At 34.3% G+C, this 27,809-nt stretch overlaps 1 protein-coding gene across 1 annotated transcript in view; it reads right to left on the bottom strand.

Annotated features, from left to right (window-relative positions):
* Positions 1–1,946: 1,946 nt before the first annotated feature.
* LOC115450888 (bumetanide-sensitive sodium-(potassium)-chloride cotransporter) overlaps positions 1,947–27,809 on the bottom strand; it is a 34,241-nt gene continuing 8,378 nt past the window's right edge. Inside the window, exons 2-21 of the mRNA XM_037436554.1 lie at positions 23,612–23,739; positions 22,601–22,889; positions 19,055–19,129; positions 18,522–18,702; positions 16,022–16,281; positions 13,655–13,763; positions 13,083–13,222; positions 10,648–10,869; positions 9,945–10,176; positions 9,648–9,769; positions 8,941–9,076; positions 5,517–5,760; positions 4,999–5,238; positions 4,643–4,860; positions 4,214–4,392; positions 3,917–4,074; positions 3,658–3,678; positions 3,535–3,611; positions 2,902–3,035; positions 1,947–2,441 (exon numbers count right to left, since the gene is read on the bottom strand). Coding sequence (XP_037292451.1) covers positions 2,328–2,441; positions 2,902–3,035; positions 3,535–3,611; positions 3,658–3,678; positions 3,917–4,074; positions 4,214–4,392; positions 4,643–4,860; positions 4,999–5,238; positions 5,517–5,760; positions 8,941–9,076; positions 9,648–9,769; positions 9,945–10,176; positions 10,648–10,869; positions 13,083–13,222; positions 13,655–13,763; positions 16,022–16,281; positions 18,522–18,702; positions 19,055–19,129; positions 22,601–22,889; positions 23,612–23,628 — 3,168 coding nt within the window. The 5' untranslated portion in view covers positions 23,629–23,739 and the 3' untranslated portion in view covers positions 1,947–2,327. The remainder of the gene's footprint in view (positions 2,442–2,901; positions 3,036–3,534; positions 3,612–3,657; positions 3,679–3,916; positions 4,075–4,213; positions 4,393–4,642; positions 4,861–4,998; positions 5,239–5,516; positions 5,761–8,940; positions 9,077–9,647; positions 9,770–9,944; positions 10,177–10,647; positions 10,870–13,082; positions 13,223–13,654; positions 13,764–16,021; positions 16,282–18,521; positions 18,703–19,054; positions 19,130–22,600; positions 22,890–23,611; positions 23,740–27,809) is intronic.

Raw genomic sequence — 27,809 nt, 5'->3', positions numbered from 1 at the left:
CATCTATGACAGTTAATAAAAATATTATAGCCAAAGAGAATTATAATATATATGGAAATTATAGCAGACCGTTTGGCAAAACGAACATAATAAAATAAATAAGTAATAAGGTTGATTAGATATATTATAAGCTCAAAGAACGTTATAAATTATGATTTTTAAATTATTTTTTTATTTCTTTGTACCATTAAACACATCTAAAATAATTTAACTTATGGACCCTCATATTATTTTTTATTGTTATCTTATTGATCAAGTTGTTCTAGAACTTTAGCATCTGTAAATTCAGACCTCAATATTCACAATTACGACGATCATAAGTACTTACCTGTCTAATATATTGCCAAAATTAACAAATTATACTTAAGTAGCAGATAATATATTTAATTTGTTCTATGTGTATTTCTGGTACAAGGCTGAATATACCTTTATTTGTTAAAATAATCAATTTATTTCAGGTGCTTATTGTATTTGTTTCCGTGGAAGGTTTTCGTTACATTCCTTATTTTCTATTGCAATATTATACAGCGAAACGACGAATGAAAAAAAAACAACAGTTAAAGAAATAAATATTTATTGCAAAATATGTTGTCTTTGTTTTGTTTTGATATTTAAATGTATTTTGTGAAGTAGGTTCATACATTATAAACAATGTGTTCTAGTTTTAATATTTTTTTAATAATGCTACGTAATATCAGTTTTTTTTACATAGGTACTTACTAACGATAGTTTTAAATAAATAATATAGCACGAACCAATAATACTTGTACACTTAAATGATAAAGCATGTGTTTACTTAAATAAAGGAAAATTACATTTAATGTGAACCAAAAAAAATCTAGAAAATATAAAATTTATTGTGTAATACGAAATATCACAAAATACATAGGTAAGTAATAAATTTCACATTACGAGGCACGTTATTATTTGGGTTATTTTCTGAACATACGCATAATTGATTGGAATACTATCTATATATATTATGCTGACATTTTGTTATTTAATGCAAAGTAGGTACTATTTAAGCTCATTTCGCCGCAATTTTTTTCTTACACAAAATCGGTTGTTATTCATGAAACTAATTATTCTGTGGAATCGACTCTATAATTAAAGTGTCTATATTACAGATAAAACTAAATATATTGTATACACTTACATAATTACTTATTTCATGTCATACATTCTCTATACTCTAGTCTATGAAACTAAATTAATTTATTCATTACTTATATTTATTTATGCATTACAAATGATTAAGCTTACTTCATAAGTACAAAATATATTATTAAAACAACAGTTACTGTGGGAAAAAGTTGAATAATATATTATAGACAATACAATGACCATCAATATTACCTCGGTATTCAAATTTATAAAATGACTAGCTTTTGCTCTCGGCTCCGCCCGCGTGATAGAGTTATTCCGGGATAATTTCCCGTTATATAATGTCGGGATAAAATATGTCCTTCCTAGGATCTCAAAGTATCTCCATAACAAACAGCAAAGTCGGTGCAGTGGTTCAGCCGTGAAAGTATAACAGACAGAGAGTACTGTGGCGTTTATAATATACATATGGATATGATTTATCGTAAGCACTTATGATCGAATGGAAATTTTATTGAACCCTTTGTTACAAGTTAAATACGTGTACATTGTCGTTATTAAAAGAAAACGAAATACATTAAAAATAAAAATATATATAAAGTACTACATTATCTTTGGAACTGTCATTTAAACTAATATAATTTAACTAAATAAATAAAAACGTAAAATGCACTATCAAAATTAATCTATAATCTATCATCCAAGCGATTCGTATTTTGTAATGGTGTTAAATAGTGCTGGCAGTCCCTGCCTATTTAAAATTTGTGCGGCACTATAAAGAACATTGGCATAGCTACGTATTATCTCTAGGAGGGACAAGCTGACGGACGCAAAAGAAAAAAAGTCGCCAAATTCAACGAAAAGCCTGGACCATGTTAGGGCCCTTGTAAACGCATGGCTTTTCGAGTGTCGGCAAAGACATTTCTATATCAGCCATACTTCCGCCCCACCCTAGCTACCCTTAGTATAACAATTTTAAATAATTCATGGAAATGTGAACAAACAAAATTTCTTCAACACACTTAATAAACTAATCTGGCCTTAAGAACGTAGCTTTAAACACAACATGAACGTCCGCATCGTTTGATTGTATTCATATTCAAATGACAGAGACGGTTGTCTTTCTTATTACCATTTTAAGTGGAAAGTTCTGGATTTGAAGGCTATGAATTCTGATGAAAAGTTAATTTTATATTTCTAAGAATGCGATTGTATGAGGGGCGTTAAGAATAGAATGTGAGTACTGAGGTGTGGTTGCCGCGTACGAACAGCATCGGCGGCAAGTCGCGGCTCATCATCTCCAACCACGCCATGTACAGCGGCGCCGATATCGAGCCCTGCACAAACATAACAACTTACAACTGTAACACCAATAATCTAAAATTATGGCTAGCGTCGACTAGGCTTACCGAATCACTCAATATATACGATTCGATTCTGCTTCGACGCTAGCCTATACATTGATTTTGTCCATTACTTTAAGACACAATTTTCGTCGATATAAGGAGTTACCTACTTAAGTTTTATATTACTGATTATCTATGAATATTATATGTTAGAAGTCAGTTTTTATTATATTCATGAAACACAATAAATAACGGATAGTTGAGATTTTTTGTGTCTTATAATTAATAAGTAAATTAAACAACATACACCGCGATAGAATCCGAAAATTAGTTTAATTTCAATGTCTAACATTCGCGTAAACATAAGAAATCATTAAACATACAGAAATCTAAATCTTGAAACTAAATGTCATGGTAAAGAATTAGAGTGAAATGCTATAATTGCACTTACTTTTCTCGGCATCGGTAGCGACATGACCACGAGACGAGCATCTTTCGAGTTGGCGAGCAGCAACTCTCTCAGCCTCAACTGTCGGTTCGTTTTCACCGCCAGCGTCTGCAGCTCCATATCACTGATGCGGCAATCTAATAAACGAAGATAAGATTGGATTAGAAATAAAAAAAAATATAAGGGTTTGCTTATTAAAAGACGAAGATTTTAGAAGGTTCTAAGTCGATTTGAAGCTTTTTTAATATTTCTATTTATGCGCCTATTTAAGAAAGTATAGCACTAGTAATTATTCTTTGTTCCAGGCGCTATAGCTACTTTATTGTCAACAATGAAGAATGGTGTGAGAAGCAAAATGATGCCTATAGTGTGTGTAAATGTTCAGTAGTACTGGAAGCCCCTGCCCACCAGTGGGACAGTATATTCTAATATAGTGCTAGTATTACTATCTTATGAGATTGTGTTGTCAGCTTTCTGCAATATCAGCTTAATCTTATAGCTACGGCACAAAAGATGGCTGAGAGGTAATTTGATTCATATAATGCAACAATAAAAATGTTTAAGACTTCCAATTATAACGATTGGAGATAAAACTAATACCAATAAAGGAATTATCAAAGATAAGTATTAAGATACCTGGCGAAGCTGATTCCTCTGTGAACTTCTTAATAGTTTCGTCGAACAATGCTTTTGGTTTCGGGTTGCGGCCGGATCTGTTATATCTTGAACCATCGTCAGCGATGAATAGTCTATCGGAACTTGGCCAGCAAGTTCGCCATGCTGAAAGAAATAGCAATGATTCGTAAATGCCACTTTAAAAATTCAATGAAATACAAAAATGTGTAATGTTTCGAGAATACTCAATTATTTTGATTGAATAATCATCAAGCCTTGTAATGATTCCTGATATCTTATGTATGGTATGGTGAAAGTTTTACGTGAATTTATCAATATTACCATCACTATTATTAAGACGGTGATAAGATTGTACAGATAAGGTCTTACTGAATTATCTTACTTTCTCTCCTCTAGTTCCATCTCGTGCAGTCGGTTGGCAAGCGCGAATATCCTGAGTTTGCAGTTGGCCCAGGCGGACCTCTGCGAGATGATGTACGGTAACAGGATGGTCAGCCCACCATCGTCGTATAACCACCACACGTCTAACGTGCCCGACTCCTGGGAGAAATTAATTTCCATCTTTATATCATCGGAGGTAATGCTAACTTTTAAATTGATTACTGATTCTAAATCCAAACTCATTAATACTTTCACTATCTAGGTCTAGTATAAACTGTTAGAAGCTCATTCTATTCACCTGTTTCTTCTGGAAGAGGCTCATCTGCGCCAATTGGAATTTGGACAGCTCGAGCCCGGACGCGGTGTTGTACACGATCTGCCGGTGCATGTCGTTCGGTTTCCGCTCTTTCTTCTTTTTGTCCTTCTCTTTGCACTCCGATATCGTGAACGATCTCGACGTGGTCAGTGTTAGCAAGTCTATAGTGATAATTAGCAATTAATGTTTAATATTACTCCAGCAAATGAAAGCTGCTAGCAAATAGGAAGTGGGATTTTTTCTGAAAATATGGAGTCCATAGTCCGAAGCTTAGTTATAGCCATATATAACAGTGGATATGTGGTAATCTATCCCAAAGTAGCAAGATCTTGTTGGGAAATGAGGTTTCTTAAATCTTCGTTACTTATTTTGAAATTAGTACTTGACACTTATTATTTGTTGTGTACTAACTGGAGAGGTTGTGTTTGGGCTGGGTGTCGCGTATGTCGAGGTCTGAATCGGCGTGCATGATGAGTCCGTCGCGACGCACGCGCAGCTCGCCGCTGGAGGAGGTGGCCGTCAGCGACCCCGCCGCGCCCTCCTCCGCGCCCTCCGACACCACCGCGCTGTAGTCCAGCCCGCCGCTCACGCGCACTATTGCCACCGCCAAGCGGTTCTCGAAAACTGTACTGTAAGGTGAATAAAATTTTATATTTTCTATATGTATATTAGTCATAAATCTATGGGGGCAGCCTGGTGACTTCCAAAAGGTCTGCTAAAGATTTTCGAATATTGAGCGAAGTCCATTTTATATTTGAAATACTAACTGTAAGACATTGAAGTAAGAGACGAGGTCGTTAGCAGGACACGTGGTCCAGTCAGACTTGTAGCCCATGAGCAGCACGTTGGGCGCGAGGCGACCGACGCCGGAGAGCCTACACGAGCGCGCGCGCGCCAGGCTCGAAAGCTGAAGCCGATGCACGCGCGAGCAGAACGCGCGCACCTTGCGCCCGCGCAGCCACTCGTCGTCGCTCCGCGCGCGGGCATGAGCACACCTTGTACGACAACTTCTCCTGCAATGAGAACACTTTGATATGACACAATGTGTGATTTAATACGAAGAAACAATCAATCAGTGCCAACGGCTCACGAAATCACACACATGGCTATTCCATCATAACACCGCGAGTTGAAAAATAATGAAGTTATTTTAAAAAATTAAAACCGAGTCTGCGACCATGTACCATAACAACAAACATTTTTTAATATCTTCGACTCAGCAGGTACTAAAATGTCGACCAGTAACATTATTTGCTTTATATCGGCAATACCTACCTGTTATTACAGCAAAGAACATTGGAGATGTTGAGAACGAACCTGACTAATATCGCCAACAATCATGAGCGATCCGGCTTTGGAAATAAGGTTGCCGAGGTCCACGAGAGCCGGCCTGGCCTGAGGCCGTCCAGCCAGCACCAACAGTTGTGGCCAGTAGTTCTTCACGTGCTCTCCCGTACGCGCCAGGGCGTGGGCGCTCGACAGCGCTGTTTTATACATTTGCGCTTGCGTACTACTTCCCCAATTAACATCTACAAAATAATAATTTATGATTATTACATTTCTTATTACCATTAAAAGATTAAAGTACATGCTGAAAACAATATTGTATATGAACACAAGATACACAAAGAGTATGACTCATGGGATTTTATAGGAAGAGCGAAAAAAACACAAACATCAATCATCCTATCGACGTAATAATTATTTTTCAAAAGTCTTTGAACGAACAAACATAAACAAAATATGTTTTAATGGAATTGGTGGCGCGGATAGCAGAACAGATTCATTTTATTGACTAAGCACGCCAATATAACTAGAGGCATTTCACGTAGATATTCGTGCGTTGTAATAACTTTCGGAAGCTGTACTATATACAAACAAAACGTTTTTGCATTATGAATCAAGCGGGAACGAACGGAGGAGAAACTGTTGCAATCGTTCAACAGTCAATACGGATTTAGACTCGGTCAACACAGTTATTCTCGTTTCCCACTTCGACTGACACATTCAGGTAGATTTCAACTATGATTTATACTCTCATGTGATGAAGAGATCTACAATTTCGTGAATTATTGCGTAGGTATTCGTAGTATTAGGTATGTATTGTTATTGCTACGCATTATTGCTGCATCGCTGCTACGACGATTACGTTTTAGCTCTATTCTGATTCCTGGTACTAAAATCAGTGTTTTAGTTTTGAAACAGTTGTAAACAGCATTAAATTATTTAAAGGTATGCAATAATTAAATGGTTTTGGCATTTAATTCAGGTGCCAATCCAACATTTTGCAACATTTAAACTCCATTTTGTAGTGATTACACTATTTTTGCCTCCAAAGAATAGTATTTAGGTATATTGCTATTTTTTGTAAGCGAGTGTGGCACCTACCAAGCGAGCGACATGAAAATGACTTCTATATTCTGTAGTATAATGATTTAATTAACCTACCATTGCATGAGAAATAAATTTGATTTATGAATATTTACCATCTATTATTGTCATTTTCGTTCATGTTTCCAATGAAATATGTAGCATCAACCAGTGTTTCGAAAAATAACAAATATTAACAAAGACACATAAGGTGTGTTAAAATGACATCATAGTTACCTTGTACAAGTCAATATTATCTACGAAATCACTAGTAACTGTAAACTAGAAGGTATTACAACTACTGATTCACTCGTATACATATTTACTTTGTTTACTTCAATATGTCAATGTTTTATGGGCTATTGCCCGTAAAACATTGTTTTAACTAAGATCTTTTTAAAAAGATAAGGGCTTGTATTTTTATCTTAACACTAGCTTTTGCCCGCGGCTCCGCCCGCGTTTTAAAGTTTTTCAGGCAAAAGTTTCCGTTATAAAAGTAGTAGTTTCCCGGGAGCCTATGTTCTTCCCAGGGTCTCAAACTGTTTCCATACCAAATTTCATCTTAAAACGTTGGGTAGTTTTTGAGTTTAACACGTTCAGGCAGACAGATGCAGCGAGGGACTTTGTTTTATAATATATATTTTTAGAACTTTTTAAGAGGAACAATCCCGTCACACATCATTGTTGCATAACTTTAACCGTTTACGCAGCGCACGCAGCGGAAGCTCTCAAAACTAATAATTTTTCCCCGTTTTTGCAACATGTTTCATTACTGCTCCGCTCCTATTGGTCATAGCGTGATGATATATAGCCTATAGCACTCCGGGATCAAAGGGCTATCCAACACAAAAATATTTTTTCAGTTCAAACCGGTAGTTCCTGAGATAAGCCATTACTGCTCCGCTCCTATTGGCCATAGTGTGATGATATATAGCCTATAGCGCTCCACAAATAAAGGGCTATCCAACACAAAAAGAATTTTTCAGTTTGGACCGGTAGTTCCTGAGATTAGCCATTACTGCTCCGCTCCTATTGGGTATAGCGTGATGATATATAGCCTATAGTACTCCACAAACAAAGAGCTATCCAACGCAAAAAGATTTTTTCAGTTTGGACCGGTAGTTCCTGAGATTAGCCATTACTGCTCCGCTCCTATTGGGTATAGCGTGATGATATATAGCCTATAGCACTCCACGAACAAAGGACTATCCAACGCAAAAGAATTTTTCAGTTTGGACCGGTAGTTCCTGAGATTAGCGCGTTCAAACAAACAAACAAACTCTTCAGCTTTATATAATAGTGTAGATTTAAATTCTAAATAAAATACTTGAAAAAGAGCCGGATCAAGAATCCCAGGGCCTCTAGGCAATGGTAGGGGCCCTATTACCCTTTCCTAAATATAGTGAATATGAGCGTGCAATTAGGAATAACGCTGTTCCCTAAAAAAAATTAACAGCGTAATCTACCAACAATGATGTTGTACCTCCATATAATAGTTCAGCAAGTAAAGGGTTTTGATTAACATTTTCCTAGCCGTTGGATAGGCACGTATGATCCTGTTAAATGGTCACTTCCTTCATCTGATATGACGCCGATGGATTTTTTTATATGAGGTTGCCTAACGAGTCGTCTATGAATCTCAATGCAACAGTATAGATAAGCTAAATGACGCAGTCCAACATCCTTTAAACAACATATACCATACATCTTTGTTCAAGGCCACTCGAGGTGTCTTGAAACGTGTCCATACCCGCATACAGCCATATTGAACACCTATTGCGTTACTTTAAATAAATTTACAAATTGTACGATAAAAATTATAAATTTGACTAATTTCTGCTGCTCAGTTTTTTATTCTGATACATTGTAATGATTTTTATATAAAGTTACTTGTAAACATATTTATTAAGTTCAATTTGGTTTGTAGAGGTTATTGAAGTTCGTTTTATTTTTTTGTTAAGTTGTAATAATTATTCTTTGATAATTTTAAATGCATTCGATGCCTTCAGAATTATAATATAAAAAGTAACGAAGGCAAAATATTATCATCGGTTAACGGGTTTATTAAATACAAATAGTAAAATTTTATTTCAAAGATTTTTTTTTGGGACGTAGGGCCCCTGACTGATGCTGGGCCCCTAAGCAGTTACCAAATTCGCTTTGGGCTAATCCGGCCCTGAAGATAAACCTTTTATAAAATCAAGTTGTATGAGCATCAATAAAGATAACTGATATCAAAACTAATGAAACGTTACTTAGCATAAAATTAACATCTTTAATTCTTTTAATCTTTCAGTGAGACATGATGTTATTAAAAACTCCTTTTTGATGACACTCACCAGGACGGCGGTAGTGCACGATGAGGTACAGCGTGAAGAAGATGGCGAAGGTAACGAGCGACATGACCCAGTGGACCAGCAACATGATGGCCACGCACATCAGAAACTCAGCCAGCGACAGCCACATGTTGTAATACTGTGGGTATACACATAACGTGGATTACAACAACCAATCACAATCGCATTTTTAAATAAACCAATCACAATAATTTATTCTTAGGATCGGATCGAAGACTAAGATTTGAATCGTTTATTAAAATCGGCCGATAGAAAATTAAAACATAACTATAGCAGTAGGCCTTGTTAACTACAATTGTAGTAATTAAATGTATTAACATTTCCAGCTACAGTAACCACTGTCAATGGAAAAGTGTGGCATCTGGCACGTTTTACCAAGTTTTGCGCATTTGATGTTAAGTTTTAATTAATTGCAATATCCTTAGAAAGACCTTGCAGACCGCTGCATGGTATTTGGTGGTCGAAATAGACAAAGTTGAGGTAGGAAATATACAGTAGGTATCCAACCGGAATCTAGTACTCGAAATAGATCTAACATTTAATTTCTAATCTTTAGGTCTATTCTCATTTACCTCGAACTTTTTGGTAACCTTGACGCAAGGTCTCACCAAAATCTATCAGATATCACACGTTTTCCTCGTGATTTAAAGCAATAAAACATCTCAATTTAGCCTTGCATTGGGGCTTACCCGGAAAGTAGGGCGCCATCCAAGCGGACGCACGAGCGCCGCGTGGAATGTGCAGAAATTGATCAACGCGTACGACGCCAGGTAAAAGTTGGAGATCAACGGCGCTATTGTGTTCAAATCAGCTGCAACAAAACAGATTTTTCAAAATATTAGATCATGTATATGAGCAAAATAGTTCAAATAGGTTTTGGACAATAACGATATTCAAAAAATAACATTTACTCATAGATTAAATATGTAATAATTCCGTACAATTACTCCAGTAATTTTTTGTCGTGTAGAAATAAAAATTCATACCGATTAGCAGAAACAGTAGCGAAACAAAGAATGTGAGCACGTAGCCTCTGTACGGCTCTCCGTGGCGACCGTAAGGCTTGGAAAAGAAGATTAGTCCAGGGTAGATGCGGTCCACACCCAAGGCCTGGATGAGCCGCGGTACCGACAGCAGGTTGGTGAGAGCAGTGGATAGAGTCGCTGCCCAGCATCCGCCATAAATAAAAGGGCCCCAAGCTGACATCAGTTGCATCACCTACAATTAATACACCAATTAACAAGTAAGTAGGTATCGTATTTAAACTATTTAGGGCTCCACCCGATATATAAAGAAGTTTATAGCACTGAGGGATAGAACAGATTAGAATTAACGAAAGTACTGACTACAAAGTTACAGAGATGAAGACCATCAAACGGAAAAGATCACAGAAACAGGAATGAGATGGTTTACATTGTTTTATACATAAGATACTTCTTTATCCTGTATCGGAATATGTAGAGAGGTTTAACAATTTACCCTAGGTTACCTAGATGATACCTAGTAACATAAACTTATTTTAATTAATATGACGAGCTCATGTTGCGATATCGCTTTTGTTATTGCATTATTATTAGGTACGTGATTTGTATTTGTGGTATATTCACAGTAGAATTAAGAGGCTAGATACATACTATATTATCTGAATTACATATTGCATACGCTAGATAAAATCATAATAAAACTTACCGAATAGCTATTATGAAGTCCGTATTCACAAGTATTATTGAGAGCGCAAAGACTAACGCTGCTGTAGTCGGTGACTGTGCCGTTGACGATCAGCAAGTCGGTAATGTTTCCCGAAGCATCTCGCAGCGCGCCTCCACCAGCAAACAGCACCATCAGGGTGTAACTCACCATCGAGATCAGGAGAGCCAGCAGCGTGCCTTTAGGGATGGCTGATGCTGGGTCCTGAACGATTTAGTGCAGATTTGAGACCTCGAGCCCATAGAATACGTTAAACTTAAATGTTTATTTCCTAGGGTACGATTCTGTTTATATTAAACATCGACCGCTAACGGTTTTATAATATCGGTTGACTAAAATATTCTACCGATATTATAAAAGGTTATAATAGGTAGTCATAAATATATAACCAGATACTATAAAAACTTAGCTACAGTAACTGCCCGTGGTAGTAAGGTAATAACAGAAAAATAAAATCATAGATATAAAGTTCATACTTGACCGCATTCATAGGCTAATAAAATATTTTTAAAACATACAAGGAATGGTTTATCATTTTTAGTAAGTGGATTGTAATTTATATCTGTGCCATGGAGAAACATAATAAACAGATACGTTGTTTTATCCTCTTAAAAAAACAATATATATTCGGTTTACGTAGTTTCAAACTGGTTTGTACAGGGAAACCAGTTCTGAAGTTACTCTCCTGCAACAAATGACGATCAAAAAACTGATGCAAAAACTGGCAGTGGTAACTTGTGCATTCGAATAACATGTTTTAACTTCTAACTTCTGCAACATTTAGATTGAAATCCGTAGATTAGAGGGATATATAGTTAGATACAGGGAAACTCGGTCAAGGATTGTGCCAAAATTCACTAATCGACCTTTCTATACCTAACTATTGTCCTAGAAAATATCAAAACAAGGATCTAGCAACAAATTTGAAGCACGTAATTTGACTATGTCATAAATTTCCTTTTCAGAAGCTTATGAATTACGTCAATGTTTTTGTTTCTGTTGATTCCTCGGCAGTACTGGGAATAGCGATGAGTCAACACCCAAGAACGACTTCAATTGCTTCTAATGAATCGATTGAGTGTCCGTTACGCGAACGAATAAAAAACCGAAAATTGATGGGTTAAATCATTTGACTCCTTGACTGGTATCATTCAATTCTATTGAAAAAAATTCAACAGCAATGCAATTTTATAACATTGAATCAAATTTTGGCATTATTCGATTGCAATGTAACATCTATTGACCGTTTGGCATTTCACATTTGTCATGACCGGACAGGGAAATATTATAGTCTATTTATTGGACAATGAAAGAGAATGAAGAGATAACTTTTTTATATAATATTACAGTTAGACCTTAGTTTCCACACTTTCTTTGCATGTATTGTTAGTTTGATTCTGAATCACATTACTTGGATCGGGATTTACGTTATTATTATCCAGTGACGTTAGTTAATAAAGTCGTCATCGCCGTGAACAACAAAATGACATATTGCAGTGACGTGTGAAGCTCGCGATGACGGAGGTGCGAGCGTGCTTGTTATTCTAAACAAATTAAATCTTACAATTACCTCATAACATGAATAATCAAGATTCTGTCCAATTTTTTTTTGCCTCAATTAAGTAAATGAGTGTTAAAATATGTCCAGTAACGCGATTACCTACATCTAAACAATCATGGTGCTGGTGCTGCAGGTCATGCAGGCATTATCGTAAGTTTACAAGGAGTAAAAACTACTAAGTTTACTAAGGCCAGTCTTTGAAGTGAAACTTCTTTAAAATCGGTGTGATTTGAAACTCGATGAAACGAAAATGCATCACGATATTTGCAAAAGGAACAGCGTTCAGCCAGTCTGCAAGCTACATTTTGCGTCCTTTCATTTCACTGAGAGAAACTTTAATAAACAGTAATAAATTAATGTTACTTATGTAAAAAATTATGACGTTTGTGTTGTGGTTATGCCTAATTCGTTTTTTCTTAGAAATATTTGGACTTGGAATTTTTATGGCTTTTACTTTTGCCCTTAAATACTTTTACTTTTATAATTCATGCAAAACTTGCTATAAGTAAAACAGTTGCTGCACTGGTCTATAGGAAAATTTCATAAATTTTGCCACAAGGGGAGAAAGTCACGTTAAATATAAACGCCCACCCCTTAATTGGATATTGACGTCATAGTTCTAGTAAGAAAGTTTATCATCTAATTCTGTGTAGAGGCGCGATAAAGAACAAAAAAAACTAGATACTTACATCAGAAAAATAGTTTCGATAAGTAACATTTCACATATTCGTTTAAATCATTCCTTCAACCAAAATTTTTCTCATTCATAAATAAGTACATAAAAGGAATATACTTATTAAGTAAAATAAAAAATCCCAACTTTTGGCTTTCGGTTAAATTTAAATTGTTTCATTACCTTAAGATCTCCAGATATATTTGCACCGGCTTGAATGCCAGTTACCGATGGGAAGAAAATTGCGAACACACTGAAGAAATTTTGATCTAGTTTTTCGCTAAATCGAAAATCAGATTTGAAATTTTCCACGAATGTTGCACCTGAAATATAGTCATTTTATTTTAGGATGTAATTAAAAGGAAATTTGATTATTGCTATTATATTACGAATTGACAATAATGTAGAGACAAAAAGACAATGCATTAATATTTTATTACATTTAGCCTAATTTATATCGGAATTATACTTAAAAATTAAACGTCGTATTTTCTTGTAACTCTACCCTCAATTAGCGTCTAAATACAATATTTAACATATAAAACCGCGTACACGGAGGTGATTTCTTTTCACAGTCTTCCTACATAATCGGTTTACATAGGTAAACCGGGTACTACGAAGATCGGAACCGGGTACGACTTAAAATCTCATCTATTATTATTAGACGATGTATTTAATACTTAGATATTATAAAAAAAACTGCTTCGAATATCTTAACGTGAAGGGATATCGAATAAGTTTAAATATATACTTACTACTGAGGCCAACGAAACCTTTCGCAATTTCTGAATTGTCTTTGGGTCCCATAATAGTGCCGACCACGAAATCTACCATCGCGCCCACGATGATAGCTATCAGGAAATTCTGTTGAAAAATAAAACTTATTTACCATTGACTAAAAATGATATTTATTTACACCTTACTAAAACTGTATAGAGATCCGTTGCATCATATCAAGAAATCTTTGGTCTACACAAAATATAAATACTTTACGTATTGTAGAAATGAATCTATTGTTTAGTAAAAACCAAAATACTCTAAACGTAATAGAACAAACACAAATCCTACGTTCACACGTGTATCTGAAATAGATTTCTATCAATAAGTCTATGTAAAACGAACTAAAGGCATTTAAATAGCAAACCATGTACCGGAATCTCAAACAATAAATGTATTGTGCACAATTAAACAGTACGCTATATATGCGCATGATTTTATATGTAATGGCCAATCATAACAATCACGAGACCGACACTTTTATCTCTAAAATCTAGCCGCCATCATGAGAACATGAATCACATACGAAGTTTTTTCATTGAACCAGCTACTGAGATTTTCTACTATTTTATTTGCAACTTGTAATTCATATATACTTATACACAGACACCTACTTGCCTAATAAAATCCAAATTATAATACCTAGTGCTAATAATAATAAATTGGCTTTGGTGTGGTTTCATCACTATAGGACATAGGAATGTATATTTTTTCTGGAATGCAATAAAGCTATACCAAGGTCTTCACAATACTTAATTCACACTTAAATTTATGTTATTTTAGTGCCATGTTCAAATAATTTACTGTAAGTAAGTAATTAAGGAATACTTATATTTATCATTTTGGATCAACATATAAACAGAGTATTTTAATCGCACCCTCATCAGATAAAAATGCTTAAAGTGATTGGTGAGGTCACGTAATAGGTGCGCTGGTCATTAACTACGTTTTGTATAATTCGCGGAGTATTCCATAGTTCCCACAATAACATTAATGTAATTAACTTTATTAAGATGTTTTACCTCCGCCCAATGTTATAAATTAGATTAGTGAAGATTTGTCATGAATATGATAAATAATTAACAATTTTGTGTGTTTTCATTATACAAGGAACAAATTGACCTCGTAAATAAGTCCGCCTGATTATATTTTTATATATAAAGTTCAATAAATAAATTAAGTGAGGACATTTCAATAAATAAAACCGCACGTAACGTTATAATATGCGTGTTCAATATTCGTAGTAATATAAACAAATGAATTATTTCATTCTCATATACAAAACATGAAAATTTAGACAAACAGAACGATCCAATAAAAATAGCCGAACGCTCGTGAATACCAAAACATTAAAAGCTATAAGCTTTTCTTTACTTCAACTATTTATATGAGCTAAAGATTGCACAACAAAGTGCTTCTGATATAAAGATGAAAGACGAATAAACTTACGTTCGATTTGTAACAGTTTCTAGGGCAACATGACAGAGAAATATAAAAAGATAAAATACGGTAATTGTGATCATAAATTATATAGAATGTTTTTTATAGTTTTCTCATATAATATCTTCAAATAAATAATTACCGAATTTACACTATGTAAACAATCTCATTTTCGTGTTGTATTCGTCCAATATCACATAAAAGGCAGGCAATTAGTCCACTATTGATTACAGCCGTGGGCTGAAGGACGCGTGTGTTTACCAGTGTCGAGCAACGGAGGGGTCAATTGGGGCTGCGGCCATCGCGACCCCATAACAACGCTGAACACTACGATGCGTGCTACGCATCACTACAATGTACCGTTCATACTTTTTAATCGACTATATTTAGATATGCTGTAGTATTTTGAGCTTCATTTATAGAATTATTGGTAAAGTGGTTATGTATATTCGCGGGGAATCAGGCAATATATTAAATTTTTCATAAAGCTATTTTATATATTTTTTTTATTATATCATGAGCTGAATATATAATTGTAAATAGTGAAGGTCGAAAACGTGGTTCTACTAAATCTAGGCAGAGTATTACTGGATAGAAAACTTTTAGAATAAATATAGTAGCTATTACTTATAGCAACTAATATCGCCGTAAACAAGGAAGTTCGACGAACTACAAGCTAATAGGCAATATACGCCCCAATTACAATCGTATCGCACTTCCTACAAGCTACGTCCTTATCCAATACTACATCATCATGTAACCGTACAATAAAGTATATAGGCAGTAACTAATTAATATATAACTCCAAATTCCCATTTCGTGATTAATTCCTTGATAAAAGTGTAAACAGTAGTAATTACTTATTACAGATACACATCTCGCATCGTCGATTAAGCCGCACTTACCTGGGCTTTGCTCTCCCAGTCCATGCCGATAGCGCAGATGATGCACATGACGAGAAGCGCTACGGTACCCACTATCCTCACGTCATTTATTGGATCCTCAGTGATCTTCAAACCATTACTTCTGAGTAGGTCGTTGAGAGAGTCGCAGAAGCCGATGGTGTTCATACTGGCAGCTACTGCGTTAGCGAATGCGAAGATGATGCCGACGGATGCCCCGAATTCAGGGCCAAGGGATCTTGATATAATGTAGTAAATGCCACCTGAAATAATCTTTTATGCAAAGCCGGCATTGATTCTGAAGTATTCTAGTGTGGATTATTGTAAATTAATGTTATTTTTCATCGGTTGATTATTTGTGTTTAATATTATGTTGTTAAAGAAATTATTTAAGAAAATAAATGCAATATTACAAAACTCCTAAGTTTTGAATAGATTTTTATAATACATTAGAATAGTCCAATCGAAATTGTAGTTAAAGAAATTCAATACATAATTTTGTTATCATCGTTGCATGTCTGCAACGATACTGAAATACTGTTGTATTAAGTAATACAAATATACTACAATCTACATGGCAAGAAATGACGTTTAGGGCATTACACCCTGCCCTTAATGTAAAAACGTACGTTTATAGTTTTCCATTGTTTACGAAACATTAATAACATTGTAAAAATTCCGTACAATGGCTCAGAATACCTGCTTTTTATATTTTAGTTACATGTTAAAAAGATTGCAAGAATACAATAACAAACAGTCATATTCCAGTCTATATTCATTTAATTAATTTTCTTTTTGTCTTTCAACCTATTCAACCTACAGGTTGGGCAATAAACTCGTGGCTGTGTCAAATCCTGCATACTTCAAATATAAAAAAAAAACTGAGATAAATAGCTCTAAAACGTTTACCGAAAGTGAATAAGTGAATGAAATTTTTTTTTTGTTGTCTCTTTAGACAACTTTTTAAATCAGCTTTCCAAACCATAAGTGCTACCATTAATAAAAAAAAGTAATACTTAGCTCTTTAAATCGAATAATGTTATAATATGTATACATTTTATGACATATGCCTTCTCATAACGATAACCAATTGGTTCTATGTGCTTGTACCGGGGTTAGACCTTCACTATCCAATAGGTATCCACTTCAACTCGGGAGAATTCAGACCGCACCAAACCATGCCGGCTCAATGCGGTTTGATGTTGTCTCTTACAATAAATATAAACATGAAGAATTACAGTCGAGATCTCCTCATTACATCTTTATATACAGTAAATTGTCTTACAAATATTGTAAACAAATCGATCCATAAACAATCAATGCTAATTAAATTAGGATGACAACCCTCGTTGATCATAAATATAATTGATATTTTTTTTAATTAACTATACGTTAATATATAAGGCAATATACAGGCGATGACAAGCTTTATACTAGAATCACGTTTCAAAACAAATATGAAGGGAAGAAGCTGACATATTTTGTTTTCTCACAATTTCATAATCACGGCAACTGAACGAAACAATATTTTAACTCTGCTGCACATTGTGCTTAGAAAAAAAGTAACGACCATAACAAAACGCCACAAAGTCTCATTTCATTTATTTAAAGTTTAAGTACATTTTGGTTAACACTTGACAATAAAGTTTACAGTTTATATACAGCAAAATATTACAATTATTATTGGTGGTATTCGGTAATGGAGTTTCCCAAATTGTTGCTACTGGACTTATTTTGTCGTGGGTCTTATTTCGCCAATAAAGTGACGGATTGTGAATCCCTACAGTTGTTCGTTGCGTCTCTAGTCTCTACACTCACAACTTAGACAATGTTCGCGTAGCGCGTGCGCTCAAAGTGCATACGGCATGCGTACACGCAAGTCGCTCCTGTAAAGCTTTGTTGCAAAACAGGCGCATTATTCACAATTTTACGTAAAAATCTAAATTATACTTTAATCGGAGTTATATACCATAGGTACATTTTACTCAGTAACTCTTATACTGTCTTAACCTTCAAGATGATCCCATAATTATTGTCTCATTCGGATGAGATAATAGTGTAGTTATTTATCGCACTCATTGTATTATCACCGTATCTAATCGACAGAGTAATGTAACAAAATTGTTCTTCCTTAATTGCGAGTGTCACCGTTTTAACTTAATTTCTCCTCCGCTTATGTAACAACCCAACTTAAATTAATAGCGCCCGTCATGGGTATAAGGCAAATCATTATTAATTGAAAAAATATTACGTGTAATATAGTAGTTTAGGCTAATATTATTAATACCTAATATTATTCGTGTTTGTAATTGAATTGTAATATTGGGAGAAACATGTCTACACCTACGCATTGTCTATATTAATACGATAAAAATAATAAACACCATTACATCTTAACACAGCGTTAAAAAGAGAGAAAAAGTTATTAAAACTTTTTTTACTTTTCGCTTTTTGCTCTTTATGGTATAAAGATTGAAAGTAGAAATTGATAAAAAACACAAACCTCCTTTTACTTCGCCGTTGGTGCAGATGGCGCTCATGGAGAGCGTGGTGATGACACACACAATGGCCGATATGGCGATGATTACCAGGGACAGCCCGATGCCTGCTTGCGATACCACCCAGGATAAACGCAGAAACAGCATCACGCCCCAAATGTTCAGTAGGCATGGTATGAAAACGCCCTAAAACAGTTTTTTTGTAAATATTGTTTCATAAAATGCTTTCTGGCTAATAAACCGTTTTCTCTCAAATATTTTAAGCTTAAAATTTAACAGCAATTTTTCCCTCAGTTTTTATAATATTTAATAAATCATTTATGGCCCTCGTGCTAGGAGAGGAACCAGTTTGATTTTACTATCAATATAGTAATTTGTACTTTGAGAGTCGTAAAACTGGGTATCGTGTGGATGACACATATGGCCTATATGTTTTTTTTCTCTTCTGGGTATAATACCCTATTTAAGATGAATGGCTAACGATTCTTTAGATATAATAAGTCTAGAAATAAAAAATAGTGTCTGAAAATAAACTTACTTGTATCCATCCCAGTTTGATACCAACAGCAGGCGTCGGGGACTTGGTATCTCTATGATTTTGATCTTTCTCGTCCTGCGAACCAAATACCTTCAGGTGTTTACGTGCTAACAACAGCGCTTAATTGTGTTTGTACAGATGTTAAGACACGATAATACGAATCTAAACAATAACTTTATTATCTCGGCTTGTGTATGGAAACTATAATGCAAACTATCATCCAGAATGGCATTTAATGCCATTAAAAATTGTTATAAAGTTAATCTTGTTATGAGTTGTCTGATAAATTGTCATATTTATGTAATGTTTTGATAATATGATTCGTATATGATGACTCAACAAATGTTATTGGCTTAGTATTTGTAAGAAATCAGTTTCGGTGAAATAACTAAGTTCTTAAGTGTTGTAGGTGTTTTAAAGTCAGCTATACCTAGTATCATTTTTGTAGCAAAATCTTAGAAGTCAATAAACAATATTAGGCAGAAAAATCGATAGTATCGTCTTTAATTAAGAACAGAGTGAAAAGGATTCTATATTGTTCGTAAACTCACTTTAGAGGGGGTTATATTCACAGTTTCAATAACCTAAGTACGGTCACGTTGGAAGTCAATGTGATTCCGACAATCTTCATCAACATTAAAGCGGATGAGTGACAGCAGGTAATGTTTGCGATGCGTTGATGGACATCACACGGCCCACATTGTTGATGTGACAACACCATAGCTATTCTACGACAATACCTTTCCTCGTCACATTATACAGCTACTTTTATAGATTGGCAAAGGAAGAAATCGACTTAAACATTAATATTTGTATTTTTTATATATAATCTAAATATGTTTAACTTAATTATTATCTTTTATAATTACAACAAACTAAAATGGTATCAACTAAGATTAATTAGTCCTAAATTTTTTGTGCCAATAATAATAGCGTCATGCGCTAATTGTGAACATATTTCCTTCACCTTCCTTCGTATCGTCTTTTAAAATTCCAAAACAAATTTTATGTTGTTTATTTAGTTGGGTATGAACTTACCTGCTTCATTAAGGTTAAGATAAATGTATTTACGGATTGACGTATAACTCAAAAAAAAATTACAAAGATATAAAATAAAATCCAGTTCATTGTTCTAATAAAGGTTACGCGCTATAAACTTAGACATGATTGCATATAAATGTTCTGTCATCTAATAAAATTAATGGGTAATATTTATTATATAATGGATTATAATAGGTAGGTAAATCACACCATTTCTAAAAAAAAATTAAGTACGATTGGCAAAAAAATATTTTACTTTAGTTAACAAATTTTACGTAGGTATCGTGGAACCATGAGCATTACAAAAAAACGGCCAATAAAAATCGATATAGGAAATTAACCTGTTTTGATATAAAACCAAATAATAAAACCGACAAAGAGCAATTAAATGAATCGCAATAATATGGAAATAAATCTAATAACATAATTCTAAGGATGCAATCAACGTTACTACCGCTTAGTTACCGTCGCAGTGCCGGTTCTCACCAGAAAGATCCGCCTAACACTGACATAGCTCTTTCTCAATAAAGTACTCAGCGCGCCTTAAAGAAAGACAACGCTGACTGACAATCAATGGTATCTTTGTTTTACTGTTTAGCATTAGACTATGAATTTGTGACGGCAATAATGTGGATAATATAGCAAGGTTACTTTGGCAGTGAGGCTTGTGTATGATGCTTTGTGGATTAAAGGAAAATTCTTAAGTATTCATTAAACATTTTGGTTGAAAGAGATGAAATATTTCGACGTAAGTATAAATCACTTTTACACGCTTATTGTACGGAAACTACATGCATATCGTTATATAATACGTAGTATTGTTAAATACTAAATGCGCTCTCTATTATTCTAGTTAAAATAAAAAAAAAGTCTGCTCAATAAAATAATTCAACTTACTTACTAAATAAAGAACAATATTTTTAGGCTCGTGTTTAACGGAATTCAAAAGTTATAAACTGCATAAAAAACCATACACATAAACATATTTCAAGTTCAAGTCTAGGTAGAATTTGACCTTTTACAATTCGCCTATGACTTGTATCTAATTTATTTGAATCTTTCATCTTCTGTACACCCGGGCAGATTTGAAAACGAAACAGTGTAATTACCTACTAAATACATCAATTGCAATTGATTAGTACCGACAACCAAGCAATAACCGATTCCATAAATACACACGGGAACCAATGCGAGCCAAGGAAACGGAATAACATCAACAATAATCATTTATAAAAAGATTGGTCGGAGATTATCGTAACGAGTAGACGGTTCTCGGAATTAAACGAAGATTTTCAAATATTTACACATTTTGTCTTGATTGTCGATATTAAATAGTTAGAAATCTTCCTTTTCATATATGATACATTTCGAATGTAATAAGTATTAAAACTGTACCAAAACGTAAAACACTTTTATTGTGGGGTGAATTTATTAAAAACCATAGATGATGTTTCACAGTAGCATTTAAAAAATAAGACATATAAAAAAATTACGACAAATAGCTATTCGTAATAATCTTTCCTCCTTTGGAATCGGTTTAAAATACCTTGGTATTTGGGGCAATTAACGGAAAACTCTTCAAAAATATGTCTCAAAAGAAAATAGTTAAGCACTTAGTCAATACCTTGTAGAAAAATCAATGTTGTAAATCTTATTGCATTTAAGGAAGATTTAAACAAAGTTGAGGGTAAAGTTAGATATTCTAATACGCATGGATATCATTAGTGTTATATCTACAATATAGCACGCATTTTGCAAGGACGACGTATGTGTGGGCGATTTGGTATCCTCGAATTTGTTCTTCGAATACTCAAATTCGTGTATAACGAAACACATTGCAATTATTAAAATATTGTAGTTCGCTATAAAGTCTATTTTTAAAAAGTCATTTACGTTATGAAACTGCGATGATTATTTTGTAATTTGACACAGAATGGCCTTGTGAAAATTATCCGTCACATAGCACTCTGGATGACTTTTAATTTTGGATAAATGTCGGATAACGACATTTTAATCACTGGGATCAACCACGACACAGATTTACATATTATCGCGATTTTTTATTTTATTGATAGGTATATCACTAAAGTATTAAACTATCTACTGCTTAGGTTTTGAAAATTGTATTAATAGTCTAATTAAAAAAAAAAATAAGGAATATCTACATACTTTCAATAAAAAATATTTTTAGAATGATAATTTTCTACTCTGCTAAGTAACCTAAGTATTAGGTATGATATAATTCTTGCAAAAAGCCGTGACCGAATGCAAATTTAACAAACTTGACAATTATCAATGCAATTGCGACTAAGTTTGTGTATATAAATGCTTTATAAGTCAAGTTAAACATGACTAATGTTTTACAAAAAACGGCTTGTTAATCTAACATCCTCTATTGAGGTTAGTGACTGTCCAAAACCGTTTATAATCTTTTTCAGGCATCAATTATATGTTTAAAAATTGTAATATAATTTATATAATAATTTCCTTAAGAAAAATACTCACTTCCTCAGTAATTAAATGGTCTCCATGCAACTCTCCGAGACTCGGTCTTTTCAACGCTCTTTTAGAGTTTCTGTAGTTTTCCATCCTTGGCAGCGCCTCCCTAGTGAGCTGTGCCAAGGATCGTCTTCGTTTCCAGCCAGATTCATGATGCCAGCCTTCTGATTGGCTGTTTGGTGCTACTCCGCGTTCTACATTCTCTACAGAGGATCGTAAAGGGCGAGTAATGATATTGGCGCCCATGTGGATTCCATTCTTCTTGGATTCTCCCTCCACGGCGGAGACATTGAATCTAGAAATAATTGGAAATCACAGAAAATGTTTGCATATCGTACTTATATATTTTTTTTTTATTTAATGAACCATAAATTATTATGTAAAATGTATTTTCCGTCTCTACCTTTTTATTATTTCATGTCAATGTGAATATTTAAGTACATTTATATACCTACTTATACGTACATGTTTTAATCACAATTTTGATCTACATGCGTTATTAAAGTAATATTTTATTATTATTTATGTATTTAAAGTTTAATTTATTATACTTGAAACTATTTTCTATGGTTATTATAGATTGCCTCCCATACTAGCCTATATCCGTCCTCTAGAAATCATATTAACATGCAATGTTTAATGTGAAGAATGTGAATTTTGGCTTTTTTGTATTTAACTATTTATCTCTTTCTTTTTTCTAAATACCATTGAAGGTTTAGAAATTTATCTATTTTGTACCAAATGACTAATTATTTCGTTGTTTAATATTTCCAGAATCAATATTCGTATACTGCACGATAAAGACTACAGGTAGGGTCTGTTTCACAATGTTCAAGTATATTATCCGCCAGTTAACGTATAAGGCAGTTAATGCTGAATGCATTTTTTTGCTTGCCATTTATTTGGGAGCTTGACTTTTTTATTTTGACGCCTTATATTATATTCGCCGTTTACCTCAGTTGTGAAACCGGCCCTTAGTATAGTATTAGTATATATTAATATGCCATAGTAACTTACCTATTTTCGTCATTCATCTTAGAAACGTCAGTTCGGTGGACTACCGGAAGCTACTCTTATACGATACTACTTGATGTAGGAAGTTTATAGCTCGATCCCCCAGCCACATAATTTTCTTCACACTACGCCTGAAATGTTAATTCTTTTACTACATTGATAACAAAAAGTCATTCGTATTTTTAATGGTGGCAGGCCTCTCATATGTGAGAGTCCGCCTGGGTAGGTACCACGGCAATGTCTATTTCTGCCGCCAAGTAACAGTGTGTCGTCATTGTTGTTTTCCGGTTTGAAGGGCATTGTAGCCAGTGTAACTACTGGATATAATGAGACTTAACATCTCACGTCGCAGGATGGCGAGCGCAGTGGAATACCAAACGATATCTTATATTTCAAGGTGTTGGATGGTGTTTCTACTGTTTATGGGATGTCATATCGCTTACCATCGGGCAAACGGCAAGCCCGTCTCGTCGTTTTTATAGTCTAACACATATTCCCCGAGAAGATTATATATTTGCGACATTCTAACCTGTAAAAACAATTTCTACAGTGCTTCAATTAAGGCGTTGGTGAACCATATTGTAGAGTTTAGAAAATTTTATAGTATCATCATCGGCCGTTTTAAATTTGATGTTAACCCGTTGCCATTGGGTATCCGCAATTGATCTGGCTTGACAGCCACGAACGAGCTTACGAGGCGAGTGACGTGCATGGCTACGGTGGCAACTGTCAGTGCGAAGGCTTTGCAAGCGGTTCGCGCCAGTTCACGCCGGTAGCGCGGGAAACCTGCCCGCCACCGCGTCAGACATATGCGTGCTACTGTCGCCATTCTTGCATCTCTATACTACTCGTTTATATTCTGAATCAGTAACCGGTCCGTTGTTATGGAATTCTTAAAGTTAATACCATAAAGTTTTGTTTTATTCCAATATATCCCTTTCTCAAACTTTAAAGTAGATACTAATGTACAAAAAAGGATTTGGGTAATTAGACCTGAATACAATGATAAAACATAAAATATTTGAAATTATCAGATATCGCGTAATTAGCATGACTTCAAGTTCATCTTACGTATCGACGGTTAGGAGGAGGAAATTCTGGCCGAGCTCCAAAAGGTTACGACAGCGGAGCGGCGGCACTAAATCTGTGTTTACTCGCACGCCATTCATTCCACGTGGCTCGTTTATACAATTCGCCGTACCTTTATTGCATAAATAAACTTGAACTAGGTGTCCCTGGGAGTAAGTCGCATAATTTTGGCTCACTGTCATTTTTATTTGTAAATTGTAGATTGAAACAAATCGTAGATACAAACGAGTTCTTCCCCGTATTTAAGGAAAAGAATACTTTTAACGCTTTATGTTTACAGTAGGTGTTGCTTTGCTTGCGTGAAAATCCTTTCCCGTTACAAAAGTCCCCAAAACATTATATGAAGCCAGCGCCATTACTTAAAAATCTGAATAAAAAATCCAAAACTGACAAAAAGTAAAAAGACTAAAAAGCGTTGTGCCACCAACAATTTTCATAAAAGTGCAGATATTTTAAATTCGTAATTTATCCAAAATTTGCAAGGCAAAGATTTATTTTAAGTACTATGACATGTGTCATCTCTTTAGTCTTGCGTGCGAAAATGAGCTCAGGCAACAGTTTTTGGAGGTTTGTCTAACACATATTGCCCGAGAGTGAATCCTCCAGTGACGGCTGAGGTTAAGCAAGTGGCTGGTCGTAAAGTATGACAAATCCTTCCCTTTGTTGTGACTCCTCGATAGAGCGAGATAAGAGCGAGTGAAAGGAAAATAGGTAACATATTCCCTGACATAGGTTATATAAACTATAGAGTAAATTACAGTTTACAAACCATCAACCATTATAAAACAGCAAATGATTTCCATTCACACATTCCTCGACTATATTGCTGTAGTTTCTGCATAATGCAGCCAGTTTAACTACTGTATAATTCCTATAATTTGACCATGGTGATACGCTTTGCTAAATTGCCACCGCGGGTTGAAAGAGATCTGCTATTATTTTGTCACGGTAAGAATTTTGTTAAATGACTCATTTATAAAACCTCAGGGTCTAACAATTTATCTCAGTGCAACAAGATAACCCAGAGCCGTCCCGTATGCGCTGAAGAAGGCCACCGCTGGTAGGTATTGGTTGGTATGCCGATATAGGATATATAGGCGTTAGGGACTTTGTCCAATGCTCGTCTAGATGATAATAAAGTGTTTATTCCCCGCCAGAAAAGAAAAACAAAACGGGTCTTTTAATTTAGATAACTTGAGTATGGAAAGTTTAATATCAAAATAATAAGCTTTGGTTTTATAGAGCTTTACCTCATGAGATTGAATTGTCAATGAATACACCCAGTTATCAAAGTCTATATTTGAATTCGAAGAAAAGGTTCGTTTATTTAAGCGTTCTTATATATGAAACCAAGCTGCGAGTCTGAAAATTCTTTTACAAATTAGAAGCTACATTACGGTATGCTATAAGCTACTATCAATCTGTCCCAAATATTTTTTTTCTTTCATACACACATCCACAATCTCTGATATTGCGTAAGTTTATGAATGATAGTAAGCAAATTGTAATATGTATCGGCATTAAAGGAAGACGAGAAGGATATGATGTGGTTTGGTATATTACCCTAGATAAAAATGATAAGCAGTTATTTTGTTCTAAATTTACGATTTTATGCAAAAATCGAACTGTACAGGATTTTATTGCTGAAATATAATATATTATCCATTCGAAACTTGTTTTTTGACAATTTACTGCGTTTTTATTGCCCTATAGAAATAATTAGGTATAACTTGAAATGAGACATGGGAGGTTTTAGTTTTCATAATAGGTATATTAAATTAAGTACTCAAATTAAATACTCGAGATATTAGGTATTTCTTTTATGTCAAATCAGTTTAAACCAAACATAATTTAATATATCTTTTGAATGACGCGATACTATGTTTACAACATTCTTTTATATAACGCTAGTTTCCTCCGATATCGGTATATTTTCTAAATTCTACACTATACTGTATAAAAATGAATACACACAGACATACATCTACCTAATATGAACATACTCATATTACAGTCAATGATCTTCATACAATCGTACATCAGTCAAATACCAATATAAACAATACATTCATGACCCAAAAAAGAACCAATGAAATTGTAATACTGAAGGCAAATTCAACCTGTTGTAGGCACACTTGTTGATGGTTGTAGGGCGCGACTAGGGCGGGAAGATTACGTCATCAATACACTGTATTCAATATAAATTCTGTGGCGTAGGAACTAGTTTTGTAAACTACTTTATTTAACAGGACGTATTCGTTAGATCTCTTGGAGCTAATCTCGGTATTATAAAACTGATTAATGTTAATTTCTGGAATACAATCTTATTTTTTAAATTAATTATCTACTTTTATTTGTTATTGCCGATATAAGCTGAATTACTTACATATTATTTATGATTAACATTTTCGTATAAAATGTCACTAAACAAAGACTTTTAACACATTTATTATTTAAAAAATCAGCAGACATTACGTAAGTACCGCACACCTTTCGCCAAGAAAGCCGTAAACCATACTAGTTTAAGCCAGATTACACCAGGAAGTGATATGAAAATCACTTGAGACAATTACGTTATCATTAAACTAAGCCTATCACTTCAATGAGAGGTGTCCACAAGTTGTTTTTATTTCCTACTCTCGAGTATTTCTAGTTAATTGCTTTTAACATTATCTTTAACAAAACGTGAGCTTGTCAACCATAATTATTATTAGAATGACACGGTAATGTGCGTCGCCCTTAATTTATTCTGTTGTAGGTATCATTTTATATGATTAGGTATCAACATACCTACCGGGGTCTTGGCTGTGCTGCCTTTTTTACGATCGTTAACGTTAACGTTGTGTATGAATATGACATATCTGAGCGATAGACGTATCGTTAGGATATGAAATTGTCATATATTTTTTTTATTTCTATTAGCTTTAACAATTGTAAAAGGGAACTGGCACGGCGATATTACCGGTTTAGACCGGTAATATCGCCATATTTTATACTATTTACAAGAAAACATGCTACGTCCTATACAGGTCTGTTACTATTTCTAAAATAAGTTTTGTTTTGAACATTAATTTTTATTCCAATAAAAAAATAAATAACGAAAATGATTATA

This window comes from Manduca sexta, chromosome 8 (genome assembly GCF_014839805.1).
Source record: "Manduca sexta isolate Smith_Timp_Sample1 chromosome 8, JHU_Msex_v1.0, whole genome shotgun sequence".
NCBI classification, from domain to species: domain Eukaryota; kingdom Metazoa; phylum Arthropoda; class Insecta; order Lepidoptera; family Sphingidae; genus Manduca; species Manduca sexta.
This window is presented reverse-complemented; position numbering and strand designations above follow the sequence as displayed.